The sequence below is a fragment of the Salarias fasciatus genome, chromosome 22 (assembly GCF_902148845.1).
Source record: "Salarias fasciatus chromosome 22, fSalaFa1.1, whole genome shotgun sequence".
NCBI classification, from domain to species: domain Eukaryota; kingdom Metazoa; phylum Chordata; class Actinopteri; order Blenniiformes; family Blenniidae; genus Salarias; species Salarias fasciatus.
Genome location: NC_043765.1, coordinates 11315758 through 11333692, shown reverse-complemented (window position 1 = coordinate 11333692; position 17935 = coordinate 11315758). Strand labels below are relative to the sequence as shown.

The following is a 17935-nucleotide window of genomic DNA, read 5'->3' as shown; positions in this document are numbered from 1 at the left end:
AATAAAACTACAATACAGGAACATGGTGTCTATATTTTTTAAATGCAAATATTTAATTTCATATTTGAACCCAAACAGGATAAATGTCCACATATCTCATAATTACTGTACAAACACAACAAATATCTCATGCTTAAATATATTTTTCTCACAGTGATCAAAAACTTATAACAGAATATTAAATAAGATCCAATTATTTTTTACAAGAGGCTACAATTTTTAAAATCAAAAAAACATAATTTTTGTAACTTTTAATGTTGATCTTATGATGGGCAAAAAAATGGATTGTAGTTTTTTCACATTTCCTTCATTTCAAAAGAAAGATTTATATAAAGAACGTGTTTGGTTTCCTGCCAAAGTCCTAAAACATGCATTTGAGGTTATCAAGCGATGAAGTGATCATGAAGCGGTGAGAACCTTCCTGTATGGGTGAAGCAGGTTCAGCTACCTCCAGCAGAAATTTACATCAAACCCAGGTACACATCCCAACTGAGCCATACGTCAAGAGACACAAACCCAACAAACAGGGTGCATTTATTGACAGATCCATGAAAATCTTTCAAGATTCCAAGAGGGAGTGAAGATTTAAAACATCACTGAAGTCACACAAAAGGTCCTGATAAGAAACATACATGTATACATACATATATACCGCTCTCCTGCAGAGAACCAGTATAGAACTTTTTTTTTTTTTGCATATTCATGCCTGTTACGTCGTCTTAAATAAAAAATGACCAAGTGTTTTGTGTTGTTTTAAGATATTTTTGAAGAATAAAGTCTATGCACTGTTAAAATAAAAAAATAAAAAATTAAATGAAAAACAAGGAAAAGTCTGCATGCTAAGTAGTAGAAATACAGCCTGCTGGTGTTTATGACCTACAGTAAAGAGTATAAAGTCAAAGCTCGGGCTCCAGCCGCGGCAGCACGGGGAGGATGAGGTTTCCGAACGAGGAGTCCTGAGTGATGAAGAACCCGGAGGAGTGTCCGTGCGCGTGCTGCAGCGCGGCCTTCTGCTGGGCCGCGATGTGCTGCTGCTCCGCGCTGTCCCGGGCCTCCTTCAGGCCGGACCGGGCCGCCAGGGCGATGCTGGCCCCGGGGCTGCCCAGGGACTGGCTCTGCAGCAGCCGCCGCTTCTCCTTGTCCAGCTCTGCCAGGATGGCCACTCGGGTCTTGTTCTGAGAGCCCGGCCCCGGCGGCGGGTTGGTAGCCATGGTAGCCTTAATGGCCGCTTAAAAAAGTCCGTGGAGCCGGTCCAGGTACGGTGCTGCTCGGCTTGTTGACGGCGGGACGGTCGACGGATACTTCAACACCACCGAGTCCCGCAGACACAACACAGTGCACTGCGCGCGCGTAAGAGCTCCCGGATGTTCACGAGTAACCGGTGTTTCCGACTAAATGGCTACCCTGGTAACTGTTGACCCCGTTCCTTTCGCGCCCTCGTTTTTGCTGTTTTTCTATGGATAAAAATGTTTGCTCAAACATAAAACTCACAAAGTTATGATACCTCAGGGATTTATTTTAAATGTGGTTAAACAACATTTGCCAGCTACAGATTTCTGTTGGGTTTTCTGCTGCTCATAGTTTAAAGGACGTATGTCACCAGTTAACACGAAAACCATTTAATCCAAAACATCGGAGCGGAACTTCCTCTTCACGCTACAGCTAAAAAATTCATCGCTTTAACTACTGTATGAATGAATGAATGAATAAATGAATGAATGAATGAATGAATGAATGAATGAATGAACGAAAGCTTCATTTTAGACTTGAAAAAGCAAACTAGTACGATGAACACAATGCTAGAAAAGGAGTAGCACATGTGACCAAAGATATTATCCAGAAAGTTGATTTTTATTGAGCGGTCATAGTTCAAGTCTGCAGTGGGATTCGAACCTGTATTACTCCGACTTAAAAAACACTTTCATTTGTCCAGGATGATTTTTAAAAATATTATTAGAAGAGAATTCTTACTGACATTTCCATTAAACAAAAACATTTGCTCGGATTTTCTAATGGAACATAATTTATTCTAAAATTAATAACTACACAATTATAATTATAATTAACTATTATTATTAGTTGTTTTAATTCCCCCAGAAATGTGACGATAGATTTGGTGGAATCAAATTTGACTGTTTTATCTGAATTAAATTGAAAATTATCCTTAAATCTCAGAACATATTTTATGTGTGAGTTATTGTGACACCCCACCTCTGGAAAAAAAATACAAAATTGCTTTAATAAACATGAAAAAGTTTAACTGGAAAGTACGTAATAGCTAGGAGTTTTTAGGTGCAACGCAACCTTGTTTGTAATTTCCAAAAATTGAAATCCTCAACGCCTTAATGCCAACACTAGATGGCAGCAGCTCAATGTGGCAAAACTTTTCAATCCTGTCAGGTTGAAAAGGGAACTTTTCATTTGGTCAGAATATTTGAAAATATAGCCATTAAAATAAATACACAAAAATAAACTGTTTTAGACGTGATACATTTTCATCTCACCGTGGCCTTGAAACGCCACCATGGTGCACCCTGGTTTAGATTATCAGGCTTTCTGTACATTCAGTAGGGGGCGCTGTAAACCTGAAACCGGACTTCGATTGGACACTGATAATGTGGGAAAGCTCAAGGTTTTCTCATTAAACTCCGGTTATGAGTGATTGTTTGCTTCTTTGGAACGAGCTTGTGTCATAAATAAGGTTGGAGGTTATTAATTACAGCCAGATTACTGTAATCAATGTTTTTCCCACCAAGCGTGTAATCATCAGCTATAATAATCAGGACATACTGATAGTACAATTCGAACCCTGTAATTTACTTCAGTGGTTAAAGAGTAACTCCCACAACCTGAATTAATTTTTAAAACATTTTTAATCTGCAGTTTTGGCTTCAGTAAGTTTAACAGTGAAATCCATTTTTTTCATTATTACTTAAGAATGTAGTTCATTTTTAATCATAGAAATGTGCTTTAAATGCACTTTTTCAAGTGAATTTAACTGAAGGACTGAAAATGCACTTAGAGTCCATCAAATAGTTTTTTGTGTAGTTTTTTTTAAGAGGAGCAGTTTTTTAGTGACTGCTACACTTTATATTCTTCATTTTAATCTTTTGGATTAAATCTCTGAAGTATGGTGTAGAAGATAAATAGATATTTAATGCATGACAGAAGCACTGTCACTTTCATTGTATGTTGTAACCTAACTATTCTGTCCATGTTTTTTGACATTACTTTCACGTGTGATAGAGAAACAGCTGTACACATTTTCAGAAGAAGTGACGACAACTTGTTCACAGTACACCTATTAGTATTTATTAACAGTATTTTTCATCTCATGTATGCCTTTTTTCTTAAATAACTACAGTACAGTGTACATAGCACGGGGTTCATTTCACTTGCAGCCACAATTATCAAAGATATTTACATTTTTTTCACATTTACAATATATACATATACACAGGAGGCGTGTACACAAGGCTTCTGTGTGTCCCTGTGGGATTTAAAGCTCACACATTTGGCTACAGCCTCAGACAATACACCAGCGAAATAAAACAATGTGACATTTACAGGATGTACAACCATTATTACAGGATTAGTGAGGGAGGGAGGGGAAGAAAAAAAACCACACCATGTTGGCACATTTTCCACTTCAGGGACGTCAAGAAAAATAAAGTGAACAAAATGAACAATTTCACATCGGCAACTCAATTGTCAGAGACAACATGTCAAAGATGTAACAGTATGTATAACATATGAAACTGCATGTACACGTTTCCATATCAACAGATATGAAATCTGCCAATCCTCATTTCATGACAGGGATTGAGATGATAACACAAATATTCCAGATGTTTCTTCAGTAGACACACACACACACACACGCTGAAAACATTCAAACACACCCAACAACACTTCTACATCTTTTTTTTCCCCCCTACAATTATGTGCTTCCCTTTTTGTTTCTTCGTCTCAAATGCAAAGACTGCAACATGCATTAAAAGGCGCATAGATGTTTTAAAAATGGAGTCCCATCAGTTTTTAAACTTTTAGTTCAGTTGCAACCACCTTGCAGGTGTTAAATAGTTAAATAGTGTAAGACGTATGACCTTTTTTTTTTTTACTGAAAAACAAGAACTAATTAACAGGAAAACTAAACTAATAAATATTTAAATAATGATATCACTAAATTAGTACCGGCGTTCTGCTCAGTATTAAGCTAATTGAAGCGTTTAGAGTGAAGGCCATATCCCCGTCTTCAGTCGCCGTCCTTTAAATAAAATAGAGAATGCAACAGCTGGATGATACAGGCTATTTCTTTTGTAGTGGTTGCAGAATGATGGCGAGGAACAGAAACGAGCTCCTAGAGGCTCAAACGTTCGACCAATGGTTCCAACATCGCATTAGGGTGGCTCCCTTCAAAGAAGGAGCCTGTGGGATGAGAATGAGACGAGATGAGAGTGATGGGCTGACTGCTTTCTGTAAACTGCAAAAAAAGAAAAAAAACAAAAAGACACATCTAAACATGCTCAATAATACACACCAAGTCAATGACTCAAGTGACAGAGGCTTGTCTCACTTGGTTGGTTTTGGATGTGCTCCAACCCCGTAGTGGGGAGAGATCATTAAGGCTGTTCAAGTTTCTCACAATGTTCACGTCTCTGAACAAGAGAGTCGTTCGATTTTGTGTTTTGTTTTTTGCGTAGTGCACAAGGTCATTAATGCTCAACGTGTTATGTACAAAGGTAGAAACCGCTCAGCTCCAGTGAGTAGCACCAGTTTTGTTGACAAAACACACTCCCAACACATTTCATGGTTTTGTGCAATTTCAACACAGAAAGACAAGTACTCAAAAGGTAGTACAAAAAAAGTAAGGCTTTTGAAAATCTGACTGAAAGCAGGGACTGTCATGCCAGGGGGGGGGCGTCACGAGATGCGGAGGGGAGGATGTTTGTCTTCAGGGAGGCCTTGGCAGGCCCCAGTCGATGACACTTGAATCAAGTATAGTAGGTGGTACAGCAGCAGCGTGGCTGGACAAGGCAGTGTGAGCATGTGTGTTCCATCCGACGGGCCCAGGTCTGTTTTGGTCCCGCCCAGTGCAAATAGTGCCAGTCGATCACCCGATTGGTCCGTGGGTTTCGTTTAAGGCTGCGCTAGACCATGTTGGCGAGCTCTGTGGAGTCGGTCTCCGAGTCTGCCTCGTTGTCCCTGCAGGGCAGCAGAAGACCTCGGTTAGAGTTCACAGAATCACGAGAACGCCAGACAGTACAGAGCCTTCCAGGGCGTTACCTCTGCTCTTGCAGGAGCTTGCGGTTGCCTTGCCTCCTCTCCTCGTTGATTGGATAAGAGTACAATATGCTCAGACCGATGATGATGAGCGCCACGGGAGCAGCCGAAACCAGCAACTTCAAGGTTAGGTCCACTTCCTTGGGTTGAGTGCAGCCTCTGCTGATGTATCCCGCAAAGCTGGAAACGAACAAAAACATGATGTATTTGAGTTCTTTGTCCGATTTTATTGAGCTTTCTGAGTGGTGATTCCTCTACTGGACAAGAAAAGTTTTGATTGCAATTCACAAAAATCTAGCTATAACATATTGAGATGTGAAAGAAAAGCTGTGGTTGAAAAAGCCATCCCTCCTGTAGAGTCAGTCTTGTGATGCCTGTTTGCAGCACCACAGTCTTACAGTACTTAATCTAATAAAAGTGAAAGGATTTATTACTTTGATGTGGGATTTGAGCGCTCAGAGATTTCACTAAGCCCCACTAGGGCCTTTTTTTTTTTTTAACATTCTGACCTAGTGCATTTCAAGAAAGACCCACAGACCTTGTGTGAGGACTTACTCTAAACTGAGGGTGGAGATGCCGAGGGAGACTCCAGAGGCAAACTTGGTGAAGAAGACGTAGAAGGAGTAGAAGAGGGCTTCGTGCCCCGTGGAGTCTGGGTTCTGCACTTGGAAATCATCGACAACATCGGGAAGCATAGACCTGAGGATAGATATAGAATGGTTCTTATTGCTCATCCAATGTGGTTCAAGGTTTGTAAAAGGGGGGGGCTCATCCTCATCCAGAACAGGGGACTTACCAGGGAAGCAGGAAAGCTGCGGCCACTCCGACCCCGGCAGCGAAGGACACGACGTAGGTGACGATCAGGTTGCTCTTAATGCACACCACAAGGATCATGAAGGGAACCACAGACTGGAAGGGAAGGAAGCACGAGGATAAAGATGTCAGCCATACTTCCTCTCAGCCACACAGCTGCTTTATGTTGTGGGCAAGCCGACTCTTACCAAAGTGCCAGTGTAAACGGCCGTCTTTTTCCCAAAGCGGGTGAGGAACCACTGCCAGAACGGGATGGCCAGGGTAGCTGAGAGCTGCAAGAGAAAAAAAAATAAAACAACATTCAGATTATTTCTTCTTTTTTCTGGGGCGGCCCAAACTCAAATAGGTTTTCGTAAATCCCACAAAAGTGCTTCTATTGCAGGTGAAAGCAACCGTGCAGGAGAGGGGAAAAAGCGACAAAAATCTTCATTACATAACAGAAAAGGGGGGGTGTGACACTGGACGCAGTCTAGAAACACTTCGGCTCCCATCTGACATCAACCGCACCAGAGGGGCGGTGTTGCAGAATACCTCATCACATCTGCCAAGTTAAACAGCGACAGTGGAAGACCGTACGGCTTCTCAAAACAAAACCGAGCTCGATGCGACGGAGGATTCCACCGAGGGAATCACTCAACTCTCTGGGAGTCCCGACGCTTTGGCCTCTGACCCCTTACATGTTTGACTAAGGTGGAAAAACATCACAATACCATTGTGTAACAGTATTGGTCCACCCTTTTTTGCATTTGCAAAGACAAACCGCTCACCCGCCACTTCTCTCTGCAGTCTTGTATGTGCACTATTACATTATTTCATGATAGCACGAGCACGCTTTCAATCCTTTTACTTTCTATTTGCCTGCTAAGGTCTGGATAAGCTCAGCTGTGTGAACCTTATCAGCCCCAGTCATTGATATAAACTAATGAGGGTTTATCTCCTGAAATGACCTTATAAAACCCGCCTTACTTTACTCACACAGGTGTATTCCAGACAATGTGAACTGATGAGCATCAGGTGGCTCCCTCCGACTTAAACTCGGTCCAGTGAGTGCACATGCTGTGCATCGGGCTCGGGAGGACAATGTACTGAGTGCAGCATGCTCCGTGCAACGTGGCTCACATGAGTGAGACACAAGACTCTTTGTTTGCTTCACTTTAATGAAGTCCCCACTTCTTTCTCACAGAGTTTCATTATATTCGACCTTCCCTGTGCGTATCCAGCCACTGGCAGCTGGTTCGACTCTTTATATAATACTTGTCTATTCGATTTGTTTAACTTAATTATCGCTAATTCGATCTGATAACTGACATGTCATCGCACTGCAGAAGGTGAGGATTAGGATCTCTTAGAGGAAATCTTCAAAGAGGGAAGTTTCTGCGAAAGCCCCTACATTATATATTTTTTTTAACTAAAGACCTGCACTTTTATTAAAGAAGAAGGTCACAGCATTGACTCTCTAATCCTTTCCATGAAGTAAAGGCTCAAATCTTGTAATCTTTTCACCCTCACTAACCTGTACTTTCTCACTCTGTACGTGTGTGTGTGCTTGCAGCACATTAATGGATCATTTGGGTTTAATACGGGTCAAAACCTAAAGGATAATTTAATCCAAAAAGGAAGCCAAGGTAAGACAAGCCACACAAATGAGTCTTCTTTACTGTCTGTGGGAATGGGATGGCATTCGGAGCAGACACACATCACAGGACCTGTCCGCCAGGAGCCTCACATTGTGTTCCAGTACAGTGGCCTTGTAACAGGAGACCGAATTTATGTGTTCTCCCAAAGAGGGGACGCTTTTGTCCGCAGTCAAACCTAATGTCTTGAGTTATTCCACACAAACAGGTCGCTGTAGGAAACTAAAGACACTCACCATGATGACCAGCAGAATATTCTGGAAGTCGTTCCTGAAACCCAGCGTGGAGCTGCAGAACAGAGCGAAGTTCCCCTCCAGGAGCTGCGGGGATGAAAACACAGAGGCTCCTTCAGTCAAACGTTACTAACGTAGCCAAACACACAAATACACCCGGGGGCCAAGCTCGCAGCATGCCAAGTACACTCAGACCAGAGGAGTCGCCACACATTTAAACATGGCAGAAAAAACTGGTTGAACTAAAAAAAAAAACAAAAAAAAAAACAGAAAAAAGTGGAGAAAGAGTGACTTATATAGTCTTCATCAACTAGTTATGAGTACAGCATAACGCGAATCTGTGTGTGTGTGTGTGTAAGTGTGTGTCGTTAGCTCACACATACCATGAAAGCCAGGGATGTGAATAAGAAGACCATGACTAATTTGGCGTACGGTCCGTGTCCCATCACCAGCTTGATCCCCTGGAAGAACGACATGGGCTCTGACCTGGGCCGGCAGGACTCTGGAAGCAACCAGCAAAGACACCAAGTTAAATCAGCTTCCACACATTCTCAGATCATCTGATGGCCTCTGATCTTTTCCCGTTCTCAAGTTCCCTTTAAGTTCACATTAATGACCGTGCACGGCGCTCACATGTCATCGGACTGAGGTTGAGGTTGAAACCAACTGTCATTTCAAGTAAAGCAGAACATGCAGCTGCTCATTATCGGATTACATGACGACATGTTCCACCTGCTGAGCCACACTGGGCCATCAAATGAGATAAAGGGAAGATAACGCAGATGAAATTCCTCACCTTTTTGTTCTCTGACACCAAAGAACAGCACGACGGCACAGAGGACGTAGATCAGGGAGATGATGCCAGACGCAATCATGTAGGCTGTTCTCTGTGAGAGAGGGCAGGAGAAGCTAATCGTCAGAAAACATCACATACATCAACTTTATCGATTTTAATTAGCCCTGGTCTGAGCAACACAAATATAAACAGAGAGATGTATTAAGTATTAGCTGTTAAACTTGTGACTGGCAATAAAGCGTCTGTTTACCGTGTGCTCCAGGGAGATGACGTGTTCCGACCCATTCAGCGCCGCAGTGTAATTGGTCAGGTTTGCCACGATGTCTCCGGGTCCGGCGAGGCAGGGGGCGTTGGCCATGCCCACGATCTGGCCCTGGATGGCCGTACCGAGCACGGTTCCCAGAACCTCCACCGTCATCCCTGAGGGGAAGCAGAGCGTTTGAGTCGCAACATTACACACAATGTGCTTTTATTTAAAACACATACTGCAGATATTGATAGATATTTTTGCCATTTCACTCACTGTATGCCGTGGCGGAGTCTCTCTCTTTCTGCTCGGAGCTGATGAACATCGTGAGGGCGGAGTACGGCACATGGAAGCACTGTGGGGAACGAACCAGAGTGAGGTGTGGTTCTCTTTTTGTGGTTTTAAAACAACACTACAGACAAGAAAATCAAGAGTAGTTTGAGAAATGTTTCCAGTCAAGAAATTAAGAATGAAAAATAGTGCATTTATCTTTAATGTGTTGATATTTTCTAGTTAATTCAGCCATTAGAAAAAAAGATTAGCATTTGTTATGTGTTTTCTGAGCACAGATTTTATTCAATCTATTTGAAGGTGTGTCACAAAACACTTCAATGCAGACTTCTGGTAACTTCTTGTATTCCCTTTTTATCTGGTTTAAGTATTTTTTTTAAATAATGAGGCTTTTATCAGATTATCAACATGCTGATAAGGTAGTGAATGCAGACAAGCAAAATTCCACATCTTCCACTCCTCGATTCTAGCCCTCTTAACACGCCATCCAGGCCAGGCTGTGAGATGCTTCCTTTTAAAGCATTTCCTTATAAACGTCCTGCAGATATTGGGGAACGATTGTCGCACTTTGCTTGGACTAATCAGGTTAAAAAGAGGAGTGAGAGCTGTCCGTCAAGATGCTGAAGGACTGCAGAGGCTGTAAATGTTTGAATAGTGCTCAAAACGATCCTTGACTCTATGCTGCACGGGCGGAACGACTCGGATATTCTTGTGTGCACAAGCGCAGCACTCACCGTCTGAAGGGTCTGGAAGAGGCAGTAGAAGAAAAGGTACCAGATGACTTTTCCGTTCTCAAAGGGAGGAACGTACCATATGAGGAAATAGGAAAGCACAGCCAGAGGGGTCGAGAAGAGGATCCTGCAGATGGACGGGATGGGCAAGAGGGAGGGAGAAGATACACAACAACAACAACATCAGTGGATGAAACGTGATTCTACTTAACCGTGAAATGCTCTAAACAGTTTCCATTCTTCATCGAGGCTTGGGCCTCATGTTACATAACAAATCGTGCCTATTGAGGAAGGTTTTTTTATTCAGCTCGTGCCAACTCTGCTTGACCCGTGTTTCACGTGAGCTTCTCATCATCTGGAAGGGCACGTTGTTCCCGGTGCTAAAAGAAACTGGTTCAGCTTCAAGTGTGGTGAGATCTGACGTGAAAGTGAGGACACATCTCCGAGGAATCTCGAGTAACAACTTGCTATTGTATTTTGTTGTGTGGCTTACTTAATGGGCGCCTACAATTACACAGATATTTCCAAGTGTGGTGAGTTCATATTCCGTAAATTACTGCCAGGAGGAAAAAAAAAAAAAAAAAAAAAGAAACAGGAATTGCATTGCAGGGAGACTCCTTAGGTCACTTCCTGCCGTTTTCCGATGGTTAGATCCACACTCTCCAATCAGACGCCAGACTGCAAGAGAATTCACGCCTCCGTGGAGGATGTGGAAAAGGAAGCAGACGCAGAGTATCCTGCTTGTCCATCTCATCCACAAATACGGGAATTACTAAATCCTTATCAGACAGGATATGAATTCATGCGCACGTCACAGAGAAATGCAGCGACGCAGGCTTCCTCCTGTATGACCGAGATTCTGACAAGACCACACGGCAGCTTCCCTGCCAGTCAGCTCAAGCTCATTTCAAATGAACCGCTGACACACAGTGTGTGTGAGGAGTGAGCGCTCTCGTGCATGTGATGTGATTAACTGTACACTCCAGTGAAATCAAAGTGGACGTGTGCAGAGAGTGCCGGGCATGTTGAAGCCGGTGTTCGATCAGGAGATGACAGAGCACTCCGGATTGTACATCACTGATCCCGTTCTCATCAGCGCCACAAGACATGAGCACATGCCACATTAGACCCGGCTGATCAGTTGACTTCAGTGACGATGCCTTTTAATTCAATTTCCCTACAGACGTCCAGAACCACAGAAAACCCTGCTGGGTTTTCCCCCCGTCTTCGGAGAGACTTTCGTAGCTGGGGCTTGAACTTTCATATGCCGCTGTCGAGCTGCGGTGACAAGGCGAGCCATGTGACCTCTGCATGGAATCATATTTAAATGTCTCAGAAATAGCTGTGCTGACGAGGGAGGGGCGACTTTATCTCAGGGAGTTCATTTACCAGGTGCCGGCCTCCAGCCTGGCTTCGAATAACTGTGAAAACTTGTTCCAGGAGGTGAGGGGCAAATGTAACGCGGCTCCTTTCTCAAGCAGTTCTTGGGGTGGGTAAAATGAGGAGCAGTAAAATTAAGCATTTCCAACCTTTCAGGTTCTGCAGCTTCTCAGAACGAGAATGAACTCAACTGAGTTCATGGTGGGGAAAAAAAAAATCCATAAAATAAAATCATGCTTTACATGATCTGCTTCAACATTCTGCATATTTTTGAATACGTTTTGCATTTTTTAGAGAAATACCATGAATTCCTACAGCCTCTGCATTGTGAGTGCTGCGGCAGTGACACCCATTGCAACTTGAACTGCAGTAACCTCATGAATTCCTCAGCCACACTTTAAAAAACCTGACAAGGCCCTTCGCTGCCGAGAGCTGCAGCCTCATTGGCTCAGCCGGGTGGTGTGTTGTCGACTCCACCAATCAGCAGCCGGCCCGACTCCCAGTCACCCTCCCCCCACTACCTAAACACACGGCTTTTAAGATGAAGCAGCCTTGACAGCCTTTGTCCAGCTTCCTTCACCGCCGCCCTCGTGCACGGCTGCTCATCTGCTCGCGTCTTTACCGGCGGCCGCGAACCTGATGTGAGGGAACATGCTGGCCATTCCTGCATCCTTTCCATCTCCTCCACAGCCCCGGCTGACCCACGCCCCGTCTCGGAAGACAAACGGGAGATTTATATCTCGCATCCAACGAGCAGCATCCTGTGTGACCCACTTTTGGGATTCGGTCGTCAGCAGCTGGCTGAAAATCAACAGTTACTTCATGGCACAACTGTCACAATTAACATAACCCGAAATGAACTGGATTTTCAGTGTTTCCTCCTATTGTAATGGTTTCCACTCTGCTCACCACCACCTTCATGCAGGAAGGTGACTAAAATGCAGTTTGATTAATTATTTAGGCATCCACAGGAAATATTAACAGATGATGCCGAGACGGGGATCAAACCGGAGCCTTTTTCAGGCGAGGCACACCTCCCTCATGTGCACCTTCTGCTAAAAGATGCAGACAATTAATAATCAGCTTGAGAACTTTGTAATCTTTGTAATCAAGCAATCAAGGGAGTAACACCTCTCAGGCCAATGGCTCCCTGTCCTACTCAGTATATCGTCTCCTTCACCTTTTCCTCCACTAGCCCATTTCTATCTTAATCACACCACCAGGTACTCAATGTACCGAGGGAACAGTAGTGGCGAGGCATCTTCCGCGCTGACAGGACACAGGGCAACCTCTGCTAAAACTGGCAGCCCTGCCGACACCCTACACCGACACACTGTGACATAACCGTGTGATCTATAGCCCCCCGTATGCACATCAAGAGGGGGTCTGCACTTTCTGACAATGCTGAAGCCCCAGTTTGTGGGTTATGCAATGTTCACAGCTAATGTGTGAGATGAGCCTGCATGGCATGTTCAGAGATAGTAGTGTGCGATGCAAAATCCAAGAGAAACAATAAAAGGGTCAGTGAGTTTTTCCGTATAAAAAGCCCTGAAGCGTCGCAGGCCTCCCACCCACTCAGCCTGGCCACAGCACACACAAATCAAACTCTGAAGAGGTGGGTTTTTATGTTTTCTGTGTCTGTATCGCACGTATCTAAGGAGGAATTCCTCCAGACAGATGTTATATTTGTCAGTACAGTAGGAAATACGCAATAAATTTGACTCCACCTTCTCTGATTTTTTTTTTTTTTTCCAGCGTCTTCCACTTCAGCCCAGTTTTCTGAATATTACTCCATAGCATGCAGCTGAGGGTGGGTTCATCCATGGGAGCTTTCATGAGCTCAGGCGAGCTGTGGCGGAAATGAAGAAGTTGTCCAGCTGCAGTTGCATCAGCATGAAAGCCTGACACGAGATGATGCTGGCTCGTCTGATGCAGTCAGGGCATAGAGGCTCCGCCCCCAAACAATGGCATGATGTCCAGCGCACGGCTGGAAAACTACCACTGAGAGATCTGACTCACGGCAGCTGATGAGAGCGCTCCCCCATTGAGAACTATCACCAGGAAATGCGTGACAAATGCTCAGCTTACGTAATGGCATGTTATCAACCAGGTCACAGTTTGGCAGAACTCAAATATTAATTCGAGGGAGGAAATAAAAACACTTGGATTTGTAGTAGGGTAGCGGTAGTAGACTGGCTTAGAGAGAGACACCTACCAGGGCAGCATCCGTCCGAAACGTGTCCATGGGCTTCGAGAGACAAGGAACCCAACTGTGGGGTCGGTCACGGCGTCCCAGGCTCGGCCAACGAACAAGATGATGGAGGCATAGAAAGCGTCCAGCTGTAAAAGTGGTCAATGCAAGGATTAGGATCCACTGTCACGGTACAGTGAAGCTTTCAAACATGAGATTAAACCTGAATGAGTAAGGGCTGGTAAGAGTGCTCTCCATTGACTGTAGTGAAAGGGCAGCCCAAAGCAAGAATCCAGCCAAACTCTAAAGGTGCCACTTGGCAGTCGACCCGTCTGCTCTTCATTTATGTAGCTTGAGGCCAGGCTCGATGAATGCCTCAGTCCTGACTGTACAACCTGCTGCCACGCTGCGTCATCCAACAGACTCTTAATCAACAATCTTGGAGGCCGAACAAAGCCAAACCCCCTGGAAGGCTCCGACGCTCATGCTGTCATGGCTTTAAACATCAGATTAGTGTTGAAGCCCATTAAAGCGAGCCCCTCTGCAGTCAAACTGCCCCCCCCTCCTGAACTTTTCCCTCAGCTGGTCACTGTAAGCCCTTCTGACACGGCAGAGCACCACTGTTGAATCAATGATGGAAACGGTACAGAAACTTTTCCACCACTTCATTTATTTCCAGGACAATGAGTCCCATTGTAGATAAGCTCTGGTATTCACAATGTCCCGTTTGCCCTTACAGTAGTGGCCCTCCTAGGGCATGGCACGGGTCGTGAGCAAGTCCTTACCCTGAAACGACCTTTTTTCCAAGAGCAGTTGTGTGGGAGGCAGGGCGTGGATGAACGCCAAAAAATTTCATAATTTAGCAATACAGTGCACAGCCAGATGAATCAGAACTGTGTCAAACACTCTTTTTTAGGAGTGCAACTAGTAATAAGGCAACAGACTGGGAGTATGGCTCAACCTAACAAGGAAAGGGCAATAAGTCTAAGCTTTAATTATTGGGGAGCAGGGCGACTGTCAAAATACTCACCTGAGCGACATCCAGGAGATAGATCTGCAGGAAGAAGCCCAGGGCACAGCCGGTCATCTGGTACGGCGCTCCGCCAATGGCGTAGCATATCTTGTTGCAGATTGACAACCTGTTCCTGTGATCAGGCTGTAAAAAAATAAACAAGGGAAAGAGCAGAAAAGCAGTTTGATCAATGACAACCATTCGATGCACATTAAATTTGATTTTCAGCAAGTGTGCTTTAGTGTCTGCAGCTGTCTGCCAACTCTTCAGGTTGTGGCGAGGGCCAAGCCCTGGTAATTATAGGAGGGGTCAATTCTGCAGAGTCGACGACGGCAGTTTAAGCCTGACTGCAACACGGCAGCATTCCCAGTTAGAGTTCCCCGGCTTATAAATAGGCAACTTTCTCAATTTCTGTCTGAACCCTTTAATCTGCGAGTCCTGCCTCTTTCCAGCTAGTCTGATTAGGACTCGTTTCTCAGTCCCTCGCAAGGAATGTGGCCCAAATTCTCACTGCAGCGGCGTCTCGGGAGTTTAACCACAACGTCTCGTGTTTGGCAGCAGTCAGGGACTGCCACTGGGCACCAAACCCCTGGATCCCTAAATTACTCTTTTCACTTTTCTGCACTGTAGATGTAATGTTATCCTGGACAGACAGATTCTCAGCAGCTCTCCTAATAGCAACACAAATCTGAGGCGATCTGTGCCAGGGCATGACAGCACTGCGGTGTCACCCGCACCAGAAAGCCAGGGTGACACCATCCTGGCCGTGGATTATCGCACAAAGTGATGGCTGCAGGTTTGACAGGACTCACACCCACCACCCGGCCAATCAGAGGATTGTGTGTTCAGTGAGGATCGAGCTGCCCTCAGTTTTAGCTGCTCCGGGACTTTCTGCCTCAGCGGTGCTGAATGAGAACAGGTTTACTGTCCTGCTAGCTTATGAAAACAACCTTGAACCACACACAAAAAAAAAACCATTTCATTGTGTCGGTATGTCACCATGACACGATCTCAGCCGGGATCAGACCACAACACAAGACAATCACTGTGAGCGCACCTGAATAAAGACGCCTCAGCAGTGTTGATACACCCAGCTTGACTTTTGTTTAGGTGACAAAGCACTCTTTGGCTGAAATTAGAAACCGGCTCCATTTAAACACAGAGGCAATCACAAACACAATGGCTTCCATGTCAGCAGTCGGACTATCTGAAGCTTGAGCTCTGATCTCCACGGCGCTGAACGCGTTGATCGAGGAAGAAACTTGACTCTGCAACGTGACACACATTTCCCATCAAGTTCAACTCTTTTTCTCCCTTTGCACAATCCTTCTATACCTGCTCTACCTGAATTCATGCAGCTCTGCATACGTCTGTCCTACAGCGGCAGGAGGAATGTCTCGGTCTATTATCGCCATTATTCAGCTCTGAAACATTCCATTTAAAATACTCATCTTTGATCACTTAATGGAATTAACTGATGAAGAATGTCTAATGTCTACTGAGTGAGATGTGGCTTTCATGAGCAGGTCCAGCTGTGTTGTGTAAACGTGACATTAAATCCAGTTTCCCCTTCATACTACTTCACAGGCTGCTATCAGTGCTGCCAGTGATTATACTGTATGTTACTACTGTAAACTGATAACACACTGGCTACAAACATGCATTTGCACAAGTATCAAACAAATTACTTGTCCTGGATGCTTATTTAAAAAGAATCCCAGGTGAAAGTACCCAATTATAGATGGAGCATAAGGAAACTGCCACTTCTGCATTTGACACGTTGACTTGGAGTGGGCTTTCCTGTTGCGCTCAACGTTATTGGAGAAAATGCAACCTCTTGCTGCAGACGCGCTTTAAAGTCCAAATCGAGCGCATATTTTGATTCTTAATTTTGCAGACGAAGACCAGACAAAAAACTCAAATGATGCAACCAACACACTGTCAGTTTACACAGGAGGGGGATTCATTATGCTTCATTTTCTACATGCGTTTTACACTATACTGCACTTCTATTTTTTGCGATGTGAAAATTAATCTGTGCACAGCAGCGCGAGTAATAATACATGGTTAAAAAAAGGGATCAGATGTGTCTCTGAATGCAGCAGTGAAACACACCTATCCAGAGCGCACAGATCCCCACATGATCTGATATGAGCGACGAAACGAGAGGCAACACCCGACGGAGCTTTTTCCCCCCATTCTCCAAGAAGCTTGAATTGTATTTTTTAAAAAATCGCGTTTTTCTTTTTAGTAATATGTATTTTAAATCGACGCAAAGACCAGTTCTGTCTGCAAACCCGCTCATTTGACTGCGTAAAACCCTCAATTAGAATGAAAGTATTTAAAGAATACCCAGGCCAGGGGAATTCGTGAACAGGAGAATCCTTCGCCAGAACCGAAGGATTTTTTCCCCCTCCTGTTGGACACCGAATGGATCACATTTATCGATTGTTTTCATTCATTTAATTCATTTTCGCGGTAGTAATCGCGCGGATGGCGCAAAATATCGCACCTGATCGGAGCGCGCTCTAACTTGGTGGAAACCTCCCAGAAAAATGTCAGGCTGCTGGTGACATTCATTCATTCAAACCAAGAGTTCAAACACACCAATTCCTCGTTTTATCCCACCTGAACCACAAGAACGCAAACACAGAAATCAATCTAATGTAATGAATGAACGGACTCACCATCCTTGCGAGCTTGATGCCATCTGAATTGACCGATTTATTCAATAAGCTGGCGTTGGAGTATTGTTCACCTCCTTCTCCTTTTGCCATCGCAAATAGGCTCTTTTAATGGTTAAACTTTACGCAGAAAATTTAAAAAAAATATTGGAATAATTTCTTTTAAAAATAAAACAAAACGGATAAAGAAAGTCTTATGGATGAGCGGAAACGTGCCCGGTGTTTCAGTCGCGGTTTGGGTCTGTTTGAAAATGAAGGGATGCGCTGGCAGTCTGGGTGGATGTAGTAATCTCCACGGCTCCCCGCCCACTTCCCTCAACGTGCCATTCACCCCACTCTTCATCCCGCCCCTCCGGGCGGGACGCGCAGCTGAAGAGAGCAACTGCACATGCCTGACGAGCAGATCCACGTCTCCGCCTGGAAATCAGGAATGACACATCCACCAAAAAAAAAAAGCCTGTATGTTTACATTCTTACAAATTTATACTTGATCTCCATGCTGTTGTGGTGATTCACAGGATAACAATGCGTCTTGTCATCTGGGAGAATGTCAGCTTTAACCCCGAAAGAATGAAATGGAAATTTAAAAACATTTCACTGATTGGTTCTGGTGTTTTGTTTTGTTTTCCACTTTTTTTTT

At 44.3% G+C, this 17935-nt stretch overlaps 1 protein-coding gene and 1 pseudogene across 1 annotated transcript; both read right to left on the bottom strand.

Moving 5' to 3' along the window:
- Positions 1–286: 286 nt before the first annotated feature.
- LOC115409107 (SOSS complex subunit C pseudogene) lies at positions 287–1322 on the bottom strand (annotated as a pseudogene).
- Positions 1323–3343: 2021 nt separating this feature from the next.
- Positions 3344–17529, bottom strand: mfsd2ab (MFSD2 lysolipid transporter A, lysophospholipid b). The gene is made up of 14 exons (XM_030120107.1): positions 17299–17529; positions 14630–14755; positions 13624–13748; positions 10032–10155; positions 9283–9361; positions 9010–9179; positions 8760–8850; positions 8347–8465; positions 7967–8050; positions 6285–6368; positions 6080–6192; positions 5839–5982; positions 5287–5463; positions 3344–5205 (listed from the first exon to the last, which is right to left on the bottom strand). Exons 1-14 carry the CDS (start codon positions 17386–17388, stop codon positions 5151–5153), a joined length of 1581 nt encoding a protein of 526 aa, XP_029975967.1. The 5' UTR covers positions 17389–17529; the 3' UTR covers positions 3344–5150.
- Between the last annotated feature and the right edge of the window lie 406 nt (positions 17530–17935).